General features: G+C 60.7%; 1 protein-coding gene across 1 annotated transcript in view; it reads left to right on the top strand.

The window, feature by feature from the left end:
- ITPR1 (inositol 1,4,5-trisphosphate receptor type 1) overlaps positions 1 to 14949 on the top strand; it is a 175272-nt gene that overhangs the window by 47794 nt on the left and 112529 nt on the right. The window contains exon 5 of the mRNA XM_054729485.1: positions 14005 to 14120. Within this exon, the coding sequence (XP_054585460.1) occupies positions 14005 to 14120 (116 nt within the window). The remainder of the gene's footprint in view (positions 1 to 14004; positions 14121 to 14949) is intronic.

The raw sequence follows: 14949 nt of genomic DNA, 5'->3' as shown, positions 1-14949 counted from the left end.
CTTAATTGCAAAAGGTCCTATAGAAAACAGATTTTCTCTGTCACTTTTAAAAACATACGTCTATTTTTATTTATTTCAGAGAGGAAGGGGGAGGGAGAGAGAGGTAGAAACATCAGTGAGGCGAATCATTCATCAGCCGCCTCCTGCACACCCCCTACTGGGGATTGAGCCCACAACCCGGGCAAGTGCCCTGACGGGGAGTCGAACCGTGACCTCCTGTTTCATAGGTCGATGCTCAACCCCTGAGCCACGCCGGCTGGGAGTCACTTGTTTTTTAAGAGTGATTTCCACCCCCCCACCCCCCACCCCGTCTTTCAAGTGACAGCATCAGAGAATCCCAAAAGAATCCCAGGAGGGGCGAGTTCAGTGCTTTCGCCTTGATTTCTTCCCTTCCATTGTCTACGGATTTCCATGTTCATGTCGGAAATTTCCGTGGCTGACAGCAGGGCATGCATCCAGCGGTGGTTCCATGTGTGTCCGCCACGTAGAGCGGTGGATCTTGAGGTCTGCCCGAGGGAGAAAGGCCTGGGTGCTCGCCGAGCCCGTGGCCTGGGTCTGAGTTCCCTGGTTCATCTCTCCTGCCCTAAGGACCCCGTGTTCACTGACCCCCCAACCAGCCATTGTGCCTGGCACAGGTCATGGAAGGCGCTCCCTGTGGCCATATGGAACCAGGAAACAGGAAGCTATTTTGTCCCCACCTCAGAAGGTGTTTCCTCCTGTGGATTCTTTTTGAAATATATTTTATTGTTTTTTTTTACAGAGAGGAAGGGAGAGGGAGAGAGAGTTAGAAACATCGATGAGAGAGAAACATCGATCAGCTGCCTCCTGCACACCCCCCTACTGGGGATGTGCCCGCAACCAAGGTACATGCCCTTGACCGGAATCGAACCTGGGACCCTTCAGTCCGCAGGCCGACGCTCTATCCACTGAGCCAATCCTGTGGATTGTTTACGTTTTATCTGTGTAGCCATAGACCAAGTGAAATAGAGAACAGTGAACTGTGCGGCGTCATCGAGAGGGTGGGACCCCCGGGGTCGAAGCATCTATGTTTCTTTTTGGGTGTTTCTTGTGGGTTTTTATCTTGTCATCTGAGGCTCTGCAGTTGTGACCAGAATAAAGCAGTGGGTTGCCCCACGGGGTGCCGGAGTTTGGACCTGCCAAGGTGTTTCCTTCGGTTCTGCCCGCCCCGCTGCATGAGATACGCCACGGCCGCCGGGACCTGAACGCTCTGATACAGAGAAACGGCCCTGGGTGCGGTGACATCGTGACTGGCTCCGGTCAGCTAGCCGTGCGACAGCAGGGCCATGATCTCTGCTGTCCCGGCCGCCCTGTGCTCCTCAGAGCTGTGCTGCTCCGGGATGGAATGAGATGATGTTGTCCGTACGTGGTAGGTAGGACATGGTAAGCAGGTACTAGTAATAGCGAGCGTCAGGCATTTGCTGAGCTCTGGAAATACTGTTCTTACTCAGGCCCAGGTTGCAAGCCCCAGTGGGGGGCATGCAGGAGGCAGCTGATCAATAATTCTCTCTCATCACCCCTTCCTCTCTGAAATCAATAAAAATGTTTTTAAAAAAAATATCCTAGAATGATCATTGTAATACCTGGTCCCCACCTCCTTGCAGAGACAGGTTTCCTTGGTGAGCTGAGCTGGGCAGACCCTCTGCAGGCAGGCCCGAGGCAAGCCCCGCCTCCACAAGCCTGCCAATCACTGTAAGCCCGCCAATCACCAGACGGGAGGCGGGAATGAGGGGCTGGAGCCAGGCCAGGAGTGTCCCCTTGGGCAGATTCCCCTGCCAGGGGGAACCTCAGGCTAGAGAACGAAGGTTCCCACCTGGTCCCCGCAAATGCTCGTTGCTTCTGTGAATACCAGGCACCAGCAGGTGCCCAGCAGTTAGTCAGCTCTGGGCCTCCAGCTCCGTGGCCCTTAGGACTTCACTGTGCTGACAGGGGACACCAGCCAATCCCCACTTCCCCCCTCCAAACCCTGACGACCACCCGTCTCCCAGGAATTCCCCAGTGCCTCCTGGGCGTGGCCTCAGCCTGTCTGAGGGCCCAGCCGTGAGAGTGTTTTTGCTGAGGCAGCGGGAGCAGGGGACTGTCCGGTGGCCGTCCGTCCGTCAGTGTCCTCAGAGGTTCGTGAGCTTCACGTCCAGGAGGGCTGCGGGCGTGGCCGGCGTGGCCGGGACACACCGCCCGTGACGCTGCGGGCTCCCGTGGGAGGCGCAGGATTCCCGGGAACGGCGTCTTGCTGTTCCCAGCCTGGAGGCGTGTCTGTCGGTCACTTGGACATCGTTTCGGTTGCTCGCCGTGTTCTGTATAAACCCCTTTGGGCACACTTGGCGCGCGCTGCCGTCTATATCGGGAGCCGCCCCTCCCCAGTATTAGCGGCGTCTGGGACCCGCACCGCCCACCCCGTCGTGAGCTTCGCACGAAGCAAACATCTATTTTTGCTTTGTGCAGACTCCACGGAATGGAGCGCTAAAATTAACCCGAAGCTCAGAAGCCATTTGTGATGCACACATGGCCGGAGGGGACGGAGGCCTTTCCCGCCCTGGCTGGGACCGAACAGGGTCCTAAGACAGAGTCTCTCAAAGTGCCCCCAACCAGCCCTGCGCCGTCATGCCGAGGCTCGCGCCGTTGCGGAGACCGGCCGTTTCCCCGCGGACTTCCAACGTCCTCTTGCCCACACACGCTCTTCAGGAAACTTCACATGCTGTGTACAGGCTGTTCTCAGTTGTCCGGAAGAAACGGTCTGTTTGGGTTTTGAAGACTGTGAGTTATTTTACAACTTAGAAAGAAGCGAGAGAGCCCGCTGACGTGGCTCAGGGGTTGAGCGTCGACCCATGAACCAGGAGGTCACGGTTTGATTCCCGGTCAGGGCACACGCCCGGTTGCAATCCCCAGTGTGGGGCGTGCAGGAGGCAGCCGATCAATGACTCATCATTGATGTTTATATCTCTCTTTCCCTCTCCCTTCCTCTCTGAAATCAGTACAAATATATGAAAAAAGAGAGACAAATGGAAGTAAACACACCACCAGTTAGAGCAATGGTCGGCAAACTCATTTGTCAGCAGAGCCAAATATCAACAGTGCAACGACTGAAATTTCTTTTGAGAGCCACATTTTTTAAACTTAAACTATATAGGTAGGTACATTGTTATTAACTTAATTAGGGTACTCCTAAGCTGGCCTTTGCTAAAAACGCAAGGGGCCAAAGAGCCGCATGTGGCTCGCGAGCCGCGGTTTGCCGACCACTGGGTTAGAATAACAAGGAAACGCTGCCTCTGAGCCTCCACGTTTTCGAAGGCGACGTTGTGTCCCGAGCTCTGCTGCGTGGCCGCGGGCCCCGTGCTGCCTCGTTACCAAGAGGAGGGCTCCCGGGTCAGACCCCAGGCTCTGAAGTGAGGGAGGCGCCCCTCCCCCCAGCACATGAACAAGCTTTCAGACCGGAAACACTGGATGGAGCCAAAGGAGCAGCTGGTCATTTTAAGGCTGCGTTCCCGCCACCTCTATAGGAACCCCCCTTCCCCATCTTCCTGTGTCCGGGGCCAGCCGGTGGGCCACTTCCGGGGTGTTCTGGGGTGCCGTGACTCCGCGCCCCCGCCAGCACAAGTGTGCTGGAGATGGACTTGGTCTCGCTTACCTCTCTGTGTTTTGTGGGGTCATCTGCAAACCTCAGGGGAGTGGAGAGGCCCGAGGCGGACAGTGCCGGCCACGTGGCATTGGACGGAGGTGGACAGAGGACTCGCGGTCTGGACTGAACGGGACTGGCAGTCCCTGAGGCCCCAGCGCTCCGCAGGCCTCCCTTCGGGCTGAGCAGGTTTCTCACCCTCCGCTCGGCTGTTCTGTGAGAGACTGGCTCGCAGGGACCTGGACGGCCGGGGCAAGCGAGAGCCGTGTGGCCTTACGGGAAAGTTTGTGGGGTGTGCGCCCTCCTGCCTCCGTGTGTCCCTGCGAGGTCTGCGGGCCGGCCGGGGCGGTGACATCGCCCAGGAGGACCCTCCAGAGGAGTTCTCTTTGACCCCAGCCTTTATGTTAGCAACATTGACCTAAATTCACCTTTGGCTTATCAGCGCCGGATGGCATGAGGGGGAGGGGGAGATTTTAAAAACCCAGGCCATCTCCCCTCTACGGGAGATCTGCTGAAAGCAGGAAGTTGGGTCTGGAGCTTCCTTGGAAGCCAAACGAAGAAAAAAAAAAGTTAAATGTGTAAATGCAAGTCGTCTCATAAATATTTTCATTTTGTAAAAAATCGCGAATGTATTGGGCAACCTCATCTGTCACTATGTCTGTGTTGTACGTGAACTTGACCCTAGAAAACTGCACACAGAGGTCCGTGACGTTGGAGAAAAGGGGGTTTGCACGGTGGCACCGCCTGGCTGCAGCTGGAGTTGGGAGCGGGGCTGGGCGGGACGTCCTGGGGCGCAGGGGCTGGGAGCTGCACGCGGCCTCTCCCGGGCGGAGGAGGCCTCTCTCCTTGGCCGTTTCTCTGCATTTCCCTTCCTGCCGTCGGCACCTCGGCGCTCACCGGCCGCGTCAGGGAAGATCCGCCGCTCCTCCTGGCGCCGAGCTTTCGCTTGCCTTATTTGGCGACGCTGTGGCCTTGGTGGTGCCTTGGAGAGGCCGGTCCCCCGTTTTCAGGACTCCCCCACGTTCAGGGGCTCTGAGCTGGGAGCCGGTGCTCCCTGCAGCTCACGGCGTCTGGTGGATGGAACTGGGCGATGGCGGGGTCGGTGTGTCCGTGGGAATCCTCGGGGCCTCTGGGCTGAGGGCGATGCCTTCCTCCCTGCGAGGGGTTTACCTGGATCGGCTCAGCGCAGAGGAAACTGGCTCTGCCCGCGGGTCCGCCGGAATGGCCGGTGCTGGCTGCTGTGCCGGGCCAGTCCCCCCTCCCCCCGGGGGGCCCGCCCTTCTCGCTTCGCCCACTGCCTCTCCGTCCGGATGGCCTGTCCCCCAATTACTGTTTCTGGTTCTGCTTTCCCTCTACCTCTTTGGGGCTCTTCCTGGGCTGTTAAGGAATGGCTCACTTGGCTCACACGAGAGCCCCACTTCACAGGCGGGAAAGAGCGCTCGGGTCGTTACTCTCTGGGCGGCGCTTCTGGTGTTGTTTATGGAAAAGGTAGCCCGTTTGTCACTCGCAGAGCCGCGGCCTCAGCGGCCTCAGCTCCCGTCGCCCCCACGCTGCCCCTAACCACGGAGCCGCACTCAGCTGCCCCTAACCACGGAGCCAGCGAGCTGTTAGGAATCATTAGCGAGTTTGGGAAGAGGTGTGGCTAGGCTCTTGGAGCTTCTGGTTGCTGTTCTGTGCTTTTGGCCTAAAAAGGAAGTGTGTGGACCCCCAGTTCCCAGAAGGAGAGCTTCATGCTTTCTGATAAGAGGCGGGATGGCGAGGGGGAGAGGAAGCCAGGCTGATGGAAGCCAACCCCTCGCTCTCGGCCAAAAGAAGCCTTTTATTTTTTTTGGTTTTTGTTTTCTTTAAGTAGAAGGAAGTTGAATTCATTAGGGGCGCAGAGGGAGGGGCCGAAGGAAATGGGCTTCACCTCCCGGCGAGCCGAGTGTGGGCTGCCCCAGCTCACTTTCGCTTTCCAGACCTGGAGGGGGGAGGTTTGCAGCCTCCGCGCATTCCTCCCCTTGGCTCCCTGTCCCCGCCAGGCTGCTGGCCCTCGTGAAGTCGGGGTGCACGCACCCTAGGGGTCCCACGAGGCTAAGGAGGAGGCGGGTGACATTCAGAAGTTACAGGGCGGGAGGAGAAACACAAGGGCCACCCTGGGATGTCAACCCCCACATTGAAACCACCCCCCACCCCGTGCTCACCCACCCCCCACCCATGAGGGCCCTGGGTGCCCTGCCCGTGGGCACTCGCCCCGTGCCACTCCCAGGCCCGGCACTTGTTATGGCACCTGCACGCTCAGGCCAGCCTCGGGCTCCGGGGTTCCCGTATTCCTGCTTCCTCTTTAGAAAATAATGAGCTGCTTTGAGATGATTCACAGCAACTTGCTAAGTCTGTTCCCAGCCAGCTGCCTGCTGCTGGGCTACGCGTGCACACCCAGCTACGTGTCTGTGCTGGGTACTCGGGAATATTTCTTTTCTTTTTAAACATCTTTATGGATTTCAGAGAGAGGAAGGGAGAGAGAGAGAGAGAGAGAGAGAGAGAGAGAGAGAGAGAGAGAGATTGAAAACATCAATGATGAGAGAGAATCATTGATTGGCTGCCTCCTGCATGCCCCACATTGGGGATCGAGCCCGTAACCCGGGCCTATGACCTCACTAGGAATGGAACTGTGAGACCTCCTGGTTCATAGATCGAGGCTCAACCACTGAGCTATGCAGGCTGGGCGCACAAGAATATTTCTATTAAGCTTCCGTCAGTCCTTCTGCCCTGGAGGGCAGCCCCTAGGCCGGAGTCAGTTCCTTGATCCTGTTTGCTACTCGTCCTTCTCCGTGATCCTGACCCCTGGTCACTGCCGGCGCCCATGCCAGGCGTACCGGCACGGTTTCCTGTTCCTTCCTCACTGTGGGCTGTGCTGGGTGTGGCCTGGGTTCACTGTTGGGGAAACTGAGGCTTAAGGAGGGAGCCGCTGCCTCCGACACTGCTTCTCAGCCCTAGGCGGCCCGCAGGGAGCGCTTCCCGCTGAGCTGTGCCGTGGCTCTTCATCAGGCCGCCCTGTGCCCGGCTCTGTTGCTCGGCTCTCTCGCAGCCTCACTGCACTTTCCTCCGGCTCAGAGGCACCTGGGAAAATCAGGGCAGAGCGAGCTGCCCCCGCCCTGCAGCTGGACGGGCTGTGGGAACAGATCCTCTTCCATGGCCCCTGGAGACAGGCCGCGGGCTGGGTTCTAAGACAGAGTCTCTCTAAAGTCACGGCCCTCGGAGTGCGCGGCGGTCACATGAGGGGCGGAGGCTGATGGCTATCTCCCTGCCCAGGGTCCTGCCTGCGTCACAGGCCCCGGGTGACGCCAGAACACAGGGTCACGGCTTCGTCTGGAGAAGCCGGTGCCGGGGCTGCGCCTCCCTCCTTCTCAGGTCGTTGAGGGAGCCTCATCGTGGCTGCACTTTGTGGCTCCCGCGGCCTCCTGGAGGTCGTTGCCTTGGGGCGGGTGGGGGGGGCGGGGAAGGGACGGGAGGGAGACGTGGAAGGTTGGGAGAGAAGCGGCCTCTGGGAAGGACTCCCCCAAAGGCAGGCGCTCCTGATGGGGGCTTAGCGGCTCGGGTCTCGCTGCCGGCGGGGCCAGGCCGCGGTGGCTGAGCCGAGATGGACGGCCGGCGGGTGGAGGGATCGGACAGCACAGGCGGGGCCTGCGCAAAAGGAGCCCCCACACCGAGGTCCCTGAGGCGGGCAGCCCAGGGGTGGAGCAGGTCTGAGGTCCGTTCCAGAGCCGCCCGGAGGCAGCCTGGTGCAGAGGTGGCCACACGCCCACCTGCTGGGTCCGGAGCAGAAGCCGTGTAGGGAGGTTCCGCTTAGCCTGGCTCGGCGGCCGGCACGCTTGGTGGAGGCCGCATTGGTTTTTTCTTGGTATGAAACCAGGCCCCTAAATGTTCAGTCCCCGCCCCCCCCACCCCCGCCCCCGGAGTCTTCCGGTTCCGTCTGGTATTTGATGGTGGAGTGGGCCCTGGAGCATCCCGCCCACTGGTCCCCAGGCCTGGCTGCCCGTCAGAATCGTGGAGGAGCTTGAAAAACCAGGTTTCTCGCCCGGCCGGTGTGGCTCAGTGGTGGAGCATTGACCTATGAACCAAGAGGTCGCCGGTTTGATTCCCCGTCAGGGCACATGCCCAGGTTGCTGGCTGGATCCCCAGTGGGGGGCGTGCAGGAGGCGGCCGATCAGTGATTCTCTGTCATCCTTGATGTTCCTCTCTCTCTCTCCCTCTCCCTTCCTCTCTGAGATCATACAAATATATTTTAAAATTTTTTCAACGGTTACTTTTATGTGATGTGAGTTTCACCTCGATAACAATGGTCAACGATTGACCAAATGCAGAATGAAAACAGCCGCCCCGTGTCTGACACCTCGGGCCTCCCCACGAGCCCGCGGCAGCAAGTCAGACCGTCTCCACCTTCTCCTCCGGTCTCCAGCTCTGTGCTTCCCGCTGACGCGAGTCCCCCGATGTCTGTGGATTAATCCACTTTAAATGTCACCCGCTGCTTCCTGTTCCTGTAGATGAGCTTGGCTTTCTGGCACTCTGCCGCCCCTCCCCCCTCCCATTCGCGTTGCATCCCTTTCTTCCTGGGCTGAAGGAGCGTCCGCCGCAGACTCTCCCGACTCTGTCAGCACGGTGCCCTGCGAGCGAAGACACACCAGCTTTTCCTGCGCAGCTTCCCGGGCTCAGCGGGGCCCTGTTTTCCCTTGTTTGCTCAGCTCTTACGTAGCATTTGCCGAGTCGTCCTTCCTGCTGCAAGCTGCCAGGTGGGGCGGACAGGGCGATCTCCCACTCCTGGTCCTCCCCGCCGTCCTCAGCCCCGGAGCCCGGTCCTCCCCGCCGTCCTCAGCCCCGGAGCCCGGTCCTCCCCGCCGTCCTCAGCCCCGGGGCCTGGTCCTCCCCGCCGTCCTCAGCCCCGGAGCCTGGTCCTCCCCGCCGTCCTCAGCCCCGTGGCCCGGTCCTCCCCGCCGTCCTCAGCCCCGGAGCCCGGTCCTCCCCGCCGTCCTCAGCCCCGGGGCCTGGTCCTCCCCGCCGTCCTCAGCCCCGGAGCCCGGTCCTCCCCGCCGTCCTCAGCCCCGGGGCCTGGTCCTCCCCGCCGTCCTCAGCCCCGGAGCCTGGTCCTCCCCGCCGTCCTCAGCCCCGTGGCCCGGTCCTCCCCGCCGTCCTCAGCCCCGGAGCCCGGTCCTCCCCGCCGTCCTCAGCCCCGGGGCCCGGTCCTCCCCGCCGTCCTCAGCCCCGGAGCCTGGTCCTCCCCGCCGTCCTCAGCCCCGGGGCCTGGTCCTCCCTGCCGTCCTCAGCCCCGGAGCCCGGTCCTCCCCGCCGTCCTCAGCCCCGGAGCCTGGTCCTCCCCGCCGTCCTCAGCCCCGGGGCCCGGTCCTCCCCGCCGTCCTCAGCCCCGGGGCCCGGTCCTCCCCGCCGTCCTCAGCCCCGGGGCCTGGTCCTCCCCGCCGTCCTCAGCCCTGGAGCCTGGTCCCTGCTCCGCGTGCCGGGGCCGGGCCTTGCACAGTGACACCCGGTTCCTGGGCCCGTCCGGGCTCCCCAGGGCCAGTCAGCTCGCCCCCCGCCGTGCCCGTGGGCAGACATGGAGGTTCGCTCCCCTCCACCCTCTTCCCATCTTCATGTTGGGCAACTTGGGACGATGGAGTTGAGTTTCATAGAAGCTGGAGCTGGGGTTTTGGTGTTTCATTTTCCTGGTGTTGTTTTTGGCGGGGGGAGGGGACAGAGAGGAAGAGGAGAGCGTTCGCCCTCCCCCGGCCCGATGAAAACTTGAATCGAGTTCAGGCTTCTGTCAGCCTCCGAGCGCAGTCCCTGGGCTTGGACAGTCCCCGGTGGCAGATGGGAGCTGCACTGGATGTGAGATGCTGACTTCCTCCGCTCCGCTCCCCTCCCAGCAGCCCTCCTTCCCCTCCCGTCTCCCCCTCACCTCCCTAAATAACCGACTGCTCTAGTCGGTGCACGGCCCCCTCAGCATTTCAGCCGGGGTGTCTCATGGGCGATGAGACGACGCATAGCTGAAATGAAATTCTCCATTTTCATTCCTGCCCCCACGTCGGCCTCCCGCCTTCCCTTCCTTAGCAGCACCATCGCCAAGCAGAAAGCTCCTCGGAACCCGAGCCGCGGGTTCTCTGCTGAACGCCCGTGGGCAGCTCCGACTGCGGAGCACGGCTCAGGCCGCACGAGGCACGGCTTGCCTCCGGGCCCAGCACTCACTTTGCCTGGGACCCTCCGCTCCATCTCCAGGCTTTAGTCCAGGTGTTTGCCCAGGCCCCTCCCACCCCCCTCCTCCTCCTCCTCCTCCTCCTCCTCCAGCTCCTCTTCCTGACGTAGAGCCACCGAGTCACTCCTGGAGCCTCAGGGATGATTCATGCACCAGGTTTACCAGCGCCCACAGCGCAGTGTCTCCACCTCAGGGCCTTACACTTTCCAGGGAAGTGGAGTTCCCCTTCCCGTCTTTCAGGGGTTCGTCCAGCAGCCTTGTGACCTGAATGGGGCCGCTGTGGAGGGTTCCAAGCACCCCTGTGGCTCTGCCCACCCCTGTGGCTCCGCCCACCTGTGGGGCTCCACCCATGCCCGTGGCCCCACCCCCATGGTTCCTCCCACCCAGTGACCCCACCCACTCCTGTGGCTCCACCCACTCCTGTGGCTCCACCCACCTTTGGGGCTCCACCCACACCTGTGGCCCCACTCCCATGGTTCCTCCCACCCAGTGACCCCACCCTCTCCTGTGGCTCCTCCCACCCAGTGGTTCCACCCACTCATATGGCTCCACCCACTCCTGTGGCTCCACCCACTCCTGTGGCTCTACCCTCCTCTGAAGCTCCTCTCACCACCCCCCCCTTTCTCTGACCTGCACACCAAGGTGCTCATTTCTTCGTTACACGCATCTACTAAGCAGTGGGCGTTCTCCCTCCTCCACGTTCTGGATGCTGCTTAAACCATGGAGCATCACTGTCCACAGCCCTTCAACAGCTGACCCCCACCCTCTCTTGGCCGGCTTCTCCTGTGCGGGCCCAGCAGGCTCTGCTACAGCTTAGGAAGGCGCCAAAGTGATTTTTCGAAACCTTAGTTTCGTTTATTCTTCAGGGACCTAAAATAACACTTGTCATAGCTATTCTTTGTGGCATTTCTTTGGAGTGAGATCAAACCACAATGTGTGTGCATGCACATACACACACACACACACACACACACACACACACACGTGGCCTGCCCAGTCTTCTGCCGAGTCCCTGTATGGGAATGTCTCGGTGCTGAGCACCCTGGGGACCCAGCGGAACTGTAAGTGTGCCCTGCCTGGCCATCCAAGGAGCAGAGGGCCACGCGGAGCTGAGCCACAGAATTTCGGAAGGTGACTTTACCATCACATTTGAATTGCTTAATTTATTTTTCACTTCGAATCAGTTGCTAAGCAACTGGGGAGACGGGACGAAATCAGCAAGGCTAATGCGGTTCTGGCGCGAGTTCGGTAACATCTCGTATTTACGGAGATGGTTGGTGGTAAATACGCTCAGTCCGAGGGGCTTCTCTGTGTCGCCCAGGGAACGCAGTGGCCGGGCCGATGGTGCTGAATTCGCACTCCCGCCTTCGGTGACCCGCACGCCACCAGGAGTGTTGAGCCGTGTCAGGCCCGTCTGCGTGTTTGGTGGGCTGCTGGGCCCGGCCCTCCCGCAGCCGTCGCAGAATGGAACTTCCGTGGCACGTGAGTCCCGTGGCATCGTGGATCCGGCCTGATGGTTCCCAAGACCCACCTGAGCCCAGTTTGATTCTGAATGTGTACACGGGCCATCAGCGTGCGAAGTGTGCGGACGGAGAGCATGGACCGTTCCTGTCAGGGTCTTGTTGTCCATCAGATTTGGAGTTGTTATTCCGCTTGGCCATAAAGGAAGTCCTGGGTCAGATACTAACACTGGTGACTTAAATGCTCTTTAAAAAAATAAATTATTGATTTTAGAGAGAGAGGAGGAGGGAGGGAGGGAAGGAGGGAGAGAAAAACACTGATTTGTTGTTCCACTTAGTTATGCATTCAGTGGTTGATTGTTGTTATGTGTCCTGACTGGGAATCGAACCCGTAACCCTGGAGTATTGGGACAATGCTCTAACCCAGTGGTCGGCAAACTGCGGCTCACGAGCCACGTGCGGTTTGCCGCTCTGTTGACTAATGAGTTTGCCGACCACTGTTCTAACCAACTGAGCTACCTGCCAGGGCCCTGGTGACATAAATGTTTGGAATGCTTTTTTAAGTCATGTGACTATCACGGAAGTCCCCCTTGCCCAGCCCAGGGGCCACCCTCGGTCCCGTGTCAAAGGCAGGGCACCTGACCAGGGTGGCCAGTGTTCTCATGGCTGTGTGTGATGTGCGCAGGGTGATATCAAACTGGTGGGATTGTCAGCACCAAGTTGCCACGGATACAGTAAGTGACAGTGACCGTGGCTTCCCTCCGAGGGGGGGAGCAGCCCATGTTACATAGGGTTCCCGCCATGTCCTTGTCCTCTGAAGAGAGTGTCTCCCGTGGGCTCCGATAACCACTTGCAGGAGCTGGAGTCTCGACAGAGGCCTGTGGGCGTGTGGCTGCCGGTGACCAGGTAGGAATAGTCAGTGAAGAAGGAGATTGTAGAAAGGGGGGATGCCAAAATCGGTGTGGCTCAGTGGATAGAGCGTCGGCCTGCGGACTGAAAGGTCCCAGGTTCGATTCCGGTCAAGGGCATGTACCTTGGTTGCGGGCACATCCCCAGTAGGGGGGTGTGCAGGAGGCAGCTGATCGATGTTTCTCTCTCATCGATGTTTCTAACTCTCTATCCCTCTCCCTTCCTCTCTGTAAAAAAATCAATAAAATATATTTTAAAAAAAATAGAAAGGGGGGAGTACCGTTTAGTTCTATAATTAAACTTTTTTTTTTTTCCTGAACAATGTCGGTTATGTGTGCAGCGCTGAGCTTGGTGAAAACCGCTCCCGGCTGGAAGGAAGGGCGAGTGGGTTTGGAGGAAAGTCTGGGGGTTCGTGCGCCTGACGGCAAATGAGCTTGTTACCCGGGTTCGCTGTTTGCCGGAGGGGCGAGCCGGGTGCTCACCTGGGAGGTCCTCGGAGGGGAGCTGTGCTGTGAACAGTAGGCGTGTCCGGGGAGAAGAAGACATGCTTCTTGATGTTTGTGCCGATCTATTTTCAAGGGACGATTTCTTCACAATCTGGGTGTTCCTTCCAAATGCATTAATTTTCCTCTACAGGAACTTACCGTTTGAAAAGCCAATTTGTCAACGTGCCAGCTTTTCAGGAGTGTCCATTTTAATGTTGCCTTTTTAGAGCAGTCATTTCTAAACCATCTTTCCATGGGCCTGTGCCTCTATAAAAATTGGCAAGTATACTCGTAAACGAGGCGTGTTTATACTTGAGAGCTGTATACACATTACTGGATCGGTAGTGTTATCGACAATAATAAAAGCGTAACGTGCTCATTAGACCGGACGACCTTCCGGGCGAAGCGCGGTTGCAGCCGTGGGATCGAGGAAGCTGCCGTGGCTGCGAGGGAGGGGTCCAGGCGGCCGGCGCGGCTGCGAAGCCTCCTCTTGCACGAATTTCGTGCACCGGGCCTCCGGTTTACTAATACGTTACATGCGTCACAAGGACAAGCAGGAAAGGGGAGGTTGACGGGAACCCTGAGATTGGACGATGGGTTCGTGTCCTGTGATGGTCGCATTCTCGTCCGGGCCGCAGGCACGCGGCGCTCTGGGTCAGGCTCCCCCTTAGAGACAACATGGCCAGTGTTTGCTTTATTGTTTCTAACGTCCGGGTGACTCTGCAGCCGCCAGCCCGCTGGGCTAGTGTTGCTTCTCTGTAGGGCCGTGCGCAGGGTCACGCGCCCAGGGGGTCCCAGCGGGAAGGGCGCCACGGTGCGCTGAGGCCGAGGGGCAGGACACGACCGTCCCAGACCAAGTCCAGATGGTTCCTCTCTGCTCCCCGAGAGCCATCTCGTACTCGCCCCGTAAGAGGCCTCCGCGCCAGCAGGTGCCCCGTGTAAGCTTCGCTCGCATTTTCACGGAGTCGGTGGAGAGCGCGGCTTGTGGTGAGGTGCCCGTGTGTGGACGCGCAGCGGGGTTATGCGCCCTCTCCCTTCCCCAGCAGAAGCTGGGGGGCCGCAGTGAGAGCCCCGGATTTGACCCTGAGCCCCAGCTCCGCCCCTCGGGCCTCAGTTTCCTCCCCTGTAACCTCACGTGGAGGCGCTGAGAACTGAGGGTCAGAGGGGAGAGGTGCCAGGCCTGTGCCTGTCCTTGACACTCAGGCGCGGTGGGACCGCCTTCCGCGCCTCATGGGGGTGGGAGTCCCGGGCGGGGGCGCGCCGCCCTCGGTAACGGTCGCCTCGTCTGTTCCCTCCTAGACTGCCTGTTCCGGCTCTGCCCCATGAACCGCTACTCCGCGCAGAAGCAGTTCTGGAAGGCGGCCAAGCCCGGCGGCAACAGCACCACGGACGCCGTGCTGCTCAACAAGCTGCACGTAGGTACCGCGCGGCGGGCGGGCGGGCGGGCGGGCGGGGCCGTGTGCCGCAGCCCGGCGGCCCGTGCTCTCTGGAGAAGGGGGAGGGGCTGACCTGAGGACAGCTGGGTCCTGGGCGCCAGCGCCGCGTGTTCCAGGCGTGGCGAGGACACCAGGCTGCCCCTCAGGGAGCGAGCCATCAGGGTGGGCACACGCGGTCGCCCCGCTGCACCTCACTGCAGTCCTGGCATCGTGCCTGTGGGTCCCTGCCGTTCCCTCGGGGCCTCTGAGGACCTCCCTGTGCCCGGGCCTCCCTGTGCCCGGGGCCTCCCTGTGCCCGGGCCTCCCTGTGCCTGGGGTTCCCTGTGCCCGGGCCTCCCCGTGCTGGGGCCTCCCTGTACCCAATCCTCCCTGTTTCTGGGGTTCCCTGTGCCCGGGCCTCCCCGTGCTGGGGCCTCCCTGTACCCAATCCTCCCTGTTTCTGGGGTTCCCTGTGCCCGGGCCTCCCCGTGCCCGGGCCTCCCTGTGCCGGGGCCTCCCTGTGCCGGGGCCTCCCTGTGCCGGGGCCTCCCTGTGCCCGGGCCTCCCTGTGCCCAATCCTCCCTGTGCCTGGGGTTCCCTGTGCCCGGGCCTCCCTGTGCCCGGGCCTCCCTGTGCCTGGGGTTCCCTGTGCCCGGGCCTCCCCGTGCCGGGGCCTCCCTGTGCCCGGGCCTCCCTGTGCCCGGGCCTCCCTGTGCCTGGGGTTCCCTGTGCCGGGGCCTCCCCGTGCCCGGGCCTCCCTGTGCCGGGGCCTCCCTGTGCCTGGGGTTCCCTGTGCCGGGGCCTCCCTGTGCCCGGGCCTCCCTGTGCC

The sequence above is a fragment of the Eptesicus fuscus genome, chromosome 18 (assembly GCF_027574615.1).
Source record: "Eptesicus fuscus isolate TK198812 chromosome 18, DD_ASM_mEF_20220401, whole genome shotgun sequence".
Classification (NCBI taxonomy): Eukaryota; Metazoa; Chordata; class Mammalia; order Chiroptera; family Vespertilionidae; genus Eptesicus; species Eptesicus fuscus.
The sequence above is the reverse complement of the archived record's forward strand: the minus strand, read 5'-3'. Positions and strand labels throughout refer to the sequence as shown.